This window comes from Cryptomeria japonica, chromosome 2, assembly GCF_030272615.1.
Source record: "Cryptomeria japonica chromosome 2, Sugi_1.0, whole genome shotgun sequence".
Taxonomy (NCBI): Eukaryota; Viridiplantae; Streptophyta; class Pinopsida; order Cupressales; family Cupressaceae; genus Cryptomeria; species Cryptomeria japonica.
In genome coordinates, this window is record NC_081406.1 from 122,787,950 (window position 1) to 122,793,165 (window position 5,216).

The window sequence follows — 5,216 nt, forward strand, 5'->3', positions numbered from 1 at the left end:
TCAATGTTATTATTGTTAATGGGCAACTAATCTGTTGGAATGTTCTTAGTCAAAAATATCGCTTGCATTCATCCAACTAGAGAACCTATTTTATCTTAAGCAAACCCTATAGTAAATTGTAGCTCCCTAAGCACTAGTCTATTGTGGAAGATAGATTCAAACTATTCACATTGATAGATGGTGCTCAAATAATTAACACCAAGAAAAAGGTGGTTTATGAAGTTCTTTATTGTAAGGATCTGATTGCTCACATCAACACTATGTGGAATCTGAACCGTAGTGATGAATATTGACATAAAGTGTTTTCCTTACTATGGGGCTGTAAGATCATGCCCAAAAAAGAAAGGATTTAAATGGTTGTTTAACTTTCATAGATTACCTATTAAAACTAATCAACAGGATAATGATGTTTGTAGTATTTGTAGAGTTAATTAATCCATTATGCATATCTAAACTTTGATTATGTTGTGGCTAATGAAAAATGGAACATATTTGGGATTAACTTTTAAGATAAATTTTCTTATTCTGATGTTGTCTTTGGTTTCATTAATAGCTTTAAAAAGGATAGCAATCTATTTTGGTCTCTTTTATCATGTCAGATTTTATGGGTTATTTAGACCATTAGGAATGAGGAGAAATTTCAGGGGATGGGTAGGCTACTTACTAAGTCTCTAAGAAGACTCATGGCTTATAATGTTGAATTAAAGTTCACTATTGTCATGAGGCTTTCAAAAAAGAAGTTTGAGAGGTTCATTGAAGATGGCACTACAAGAGTTTATCTCTCAGAGGTTTCGCATGGTTACACATGGCCCAAGTTCAATAGCAAGATCACTATTTGTTAAAGCTTTGGAGGCTTTTGTGAATGATATCAATGAAGGCAAGAAGGTGGGGAGGCAATATCAATCATAACAGTTAGTTGCAGTGGGGATGGTGAACTAGAATAGGAACATCATCTAGATGGAAGGTCCCTAAGGGTGGACAACATGGGTTGAAGACTAGTTGCACAATAGCTTATCCTATACATGTTTTGTATAGATACAAAATTCATTTTATATATGATCTCAAATGTATGGGCCATAAGTAAAATTATAAATGACCCATTTTGTGTTCTTTTATTGATGTATAGGGCCCTTTTTGCCTATGGGTCACTATTTATGTTGTTTATTTTGAACTATATGGCTTATTATAAATTAGTCTGGTAGGTGATCAATTTATATTCTATCTACAAATCTATTAGTCTAGTAATTTGGTAGTCTATTAGGCTCCTTGTTATGTAGTCTCTAATACGTTGGGTCAAAAATGTTGATGCAATTGTTTTATCCTTATATCTAATATAAAAAAGAAGAAGTTAGAATCCAACCTCAAAACATTTAAGAATAAAATAATTCCAATGGACCATATGATCATCCCATCTATGCTATTTAGATGTAGTCTTAAAAAACAAAAAGAAAAAAATCCAGTGTATAGTTTTTTTGAAAAAGAAATAGAGGCCAAAAGGCCTCTTCAAATTAATGGTGGCTTTTGTGAGTATTGTGCTAATCAAATTGATGAGAATTTCATTGTAGAAGATATTTGAGACTTGATAGTAAGCACACTTAGACTAGTTATAAGTTATATATTCTCTATGTACTTGTTTTGATTTTATTAATATATTTGGTAGATGAACAATTATTGCTACTCGTAATTTTTTCCTCTTATAAGATTTTCTAAGATATAAATTTTGAGATTATCTTGTTATTTATTTTTAATTCTATATTTAAGTTTCAAAATTGTTTAACATTCTATACTAAAAAAATATTAATTGAATCAAATAAAAGAATAATAACTCAAATTCTTTTTTACTAACAATTTTTTTAAAATCATAGATAATTTCAGTAATTATATTTTATTATTGATCAATTACTCGACTAAACTAGTAATAATATAAATCAAACGATATCAAAGCAAATCTCAAAAATTGAAATTGGTGTAAAGTTTATAACAAAATGTATTTCTGTGGTGACTTGGAATTAGACTAGTGAAGCTATGGCTCGAATTAAAGTAAGAAACAACTTTAATGACAAAGCACCACATATCATAGACCCGGTCAACCTGTTCCCTCCAATTTAAGCTTGATGTTTTGTACATATATTGAAGTTTGTCCTTATGCCTTTTTATTTAGTCTACAGCTCAAACTGATAAACACGGTTCTTCATAATTAAGTGCGCCTAAAGCAATTGAATATAATAATTGATCCCATTTAATGTCTTAATCATCTTGAATTTGGGAGTTGTGAGAAGAAAAAGTTGTCACGGAGCGTATTGACCACGTAATTGGTCTTGACCAGATAATCGAATCATTCAAATGCCACCTTGATCTCATTCTAATGAGATGCCTCAGGATTCGCCTTCTCTGATAAACGAGGAATGCCCGTAGCTGCAATACTGTCCCTTTTTACTTCAATAAAATCACCCAATGTCTCGTTTTAATCTCCTTTATGCCTTCATTCTCTATACCCTTTTACTCCCTTGTTCGCTATGCGCAGACCTCAGTTATACAAAATGCGAAAGCAATCAAACATGTGGCGGTATAAAAATCCCATATCCTTTTGGTTTAAGGGAAAATGGATGTGGTCTGCCATACTTACAAGTCGACTGTGAAGATAAGGGACATTTGGTAATCGAAATTGGAAACCAGAGGTACACAATCTTAAACTTTTTACCAGATAATCAGACGTCAACAATTACTGAGGACACGAGTTTCCAAAATTGTTCATTTTCATATAATCTCAACGAAGATGCAATCCAAGACGGGGGTCTCTTCGATCAAATCCAACGACATAACATCAGTCTACAAGTTCTTGTGTGTGGTTTGCAATGTGTAGCTCTACTACCTGGCCTTGAGGTTCCAGGATGTTATTTTAAATCGGTAACTGTTGAAGAGGTATCAACCCATTGGAATATTGCAGAGGAACAAGACCAGAAATGTAAGAGTTGTGTTTCAAGCGGTGGTCTGTGTGGGTTTAATATTTCCGATTCAAATCAGTTCCTTTGCTATTGCGAGGATGCACCCCATCAAACCATATGTTCATCAGGTATAATTTGGTTCAAATCTCTCTATATTTTCTTCTAAGCACCCATTAAGTTTAATTGCCTTGCAATTCGAAAATATAAAATACGAAATTGGATTATCTCAGTTTAGTTCAAAAAAAATTATATTCGCATCTGATTAGCATTTACCAAATTTAAACAGTCGAGAGATCAAATTATGGAGCTATAACAGGCAGAACTAGAAAAGGCAGAGATATAACAGGTAAATACTAAGGAACCTTTTTGTGTGAGTTTTAAACATCTTCTAATTTTCTTGTATGGTGGAGTCACTAATCTATGATACTACACATGAATTCCAGGAATAGCCATTGGGGCAAGTGCTTTCATAGTGATAGTAGCACTATTTCTTATTGTTGTTTATCGAAAGAGGTCATCCTACTTTAGATGGATCCAAAGTTGTGTTGCAAGCGAACCGATGAATTCAGGGTCTATTGGGAAAGTGGAGAATTTTCTCCAAAGTTATATTCATGAAATGCCGACCAGATATTCATTCTCTCAGCTAAAGAAGATCACTAACGACTTTTCAGATAAACTTGGGGAAGGAGGATTCGGCATGGTTTATAAAGGAAAGCTCCCGAGCGGTTTTTTTGTGGCTGTAAAACTTTTGGATCAGTCGAGACAGAGTGAGAGCCAGTTCATGAATGAGGTTGCAACTCTGGGAACCATTCATCACGTTCACTTGGTTCGCCTCATGGGTTATTGTTTTGAAGGTTTTAGAAGCGCACTTGTATATGAGTACATGGCCAATGGATCCCTAGAGAAGTTTCTATTTCAAGGAAAAGAACAAGAACAGAAGCTCAGTTGGGAGCAATTGTATTCAATTGCTTTGGGCGCTGCGCGTGGAATTGCGTATTTGCACCAAGATTGTAACAGGCGCATCATTCATTTTGACATCAAGCCTCACAATATTTTACTGGATGCAGATTTCACGCCCAAAGTAGCTGATTTTGGTCTCGCTAAACTGTATGGGAAGGGAGATGACCACGTATCAATTACGGCAACCAGAGGGACGCCAGGATATGTTGCGCCAGAGGTGTGGAATATAAATTTGGGAGGTGTAACAGACAAATCAGATGTTTACAGTTTTGGAATGCTATTAATGGAGATAGCGGGAAGGAGGAAGAACATTGAGTTGCAGGTGAGTCATTCGAGTCAACTTTATTTTCCGGAATGGGCGTTCAAATTGATAGAAAGTGGGGAGTTGGAAAAGAGGTTGAGAGAAAAAGGTAGATGCGACATGGAAGTGGAAGATGAAGAGAAGGTGAGGAGAATGGCGAAAGTAGGACTTTGGTGTATTCAATACAATTCCAATGACCGACCATCAATGAGCAGGGTGGTAGAAGGAAACGGTGATGATGTAAGCAATCCTCCATTACCTTTCAACTCCTCCCCACCGCGTGAAGCCCAATTGTCATCTTCCACCGAAGAATCTTCATCCGTGGTATAGAGGCCACGAAGACTCCTAATCTACCTATCAACATCATCCTCCATTACCTTTCAACTCCTCCCCACCGCGTGAAGCCCAATTGTCATCTTCCACCGAAGAATCTTCATCCGTGGTATAGAGGCCACGAAGACTCCTAATCTACCTATCAATCTAGAAATATCTTCATATATGGTATAGAGAAACGAAGAGGATTTGGACGATTATGAGATGATGCAAGGAGCATTTTTATTATATGGAAATGAATATTATATATTTCTGATGTAAGAATCCATCGTCTGAATCTAGAAGTAATTATTATATAACTTGGATGTAAGAATCTTTGTGAGCTGGTGGTTTCAGCTGTTTGGTATTTTAATCTTATTTTTTTTCATTTCTTGAATTGCTATTTTCTTTTCTTGTAATCACATTTTGTTTAATTCAATATATAAAAGTGTAATCATTTTTATCATATCAAAATAAATCATTCACAATTATAATTAGTATTTTTCATTTGATTTTGAAAGGTGTCATAATATTCTTGCTCAATATCATTTAGAATTTATTATTATTTTTGTTTTTCATAATATTCTCTAGCTCAATATCATTTAGAGTTTAAAACTATTTTTGTTTTTAAATATTAATGGTACTTACAAAGTATTTTATTTAGATATGAAACTAGATAATGATATGGTGTAAAATGA

The 5,216-nt window shown here is 34.3% G+C and overlaps 1 protein-coding gene across 1 annotated transcript; it reads left to right on the plus strand.

Moving 5' to 3' along the window:
* The first annotated feature begins 2,384 nt into the window (after positions 1-2,384).
* On the plus strand, positions 2,385-4,855 carry LOC131039174 (rust resistance kinase Lr10-like). The gene is made up of 3 exons (XM_057971854.2): positions 2,385-3,073; positions 3,232-3,291; positions 3,389-4,855. The coding sequence occupies exons 1-3, from the start codon at positions 2,455-2,457 to the stop codon at positions 4,534-4,536; spliced, it is 1,827 nt and encodes a 608-aa protein (XP_057827837.2). The 5' UTR covers positions 2,385-2,454; the 3' UTR covers positions 4,537-4,855.
* The last annotated feature ends 361 nt before the right edge of the window (positions 4,856-5,216 follow it).

What these genes read in the sequence shown, in the direction of transcription:
- LOC131039174 (XM_057971854.2), top strand. Translation starts at nt 2,455, where the DNA reads ATGTCTCGTTTTAATCTCCTTTATGCCTTCATTCTCTATACCCTTTTA. An exon ending in TCAAACCATATGTTCATCAG is followed by an intron (nt 3,074 to 3,231) that starts GTATAATTTGGT and finishes AAATTTAAACAG; the next exon opens with TCGAGAGATCAAATTATGGA. An exon ending in AAAAGGCAGAGATATAACAG is followed by an intron (nt 3,292 to 3,388) that starts GTAAATACTAAG and finishes CATGAATTCCAG; the next exon opens with GAATAGCCATTGGGGCAAGT.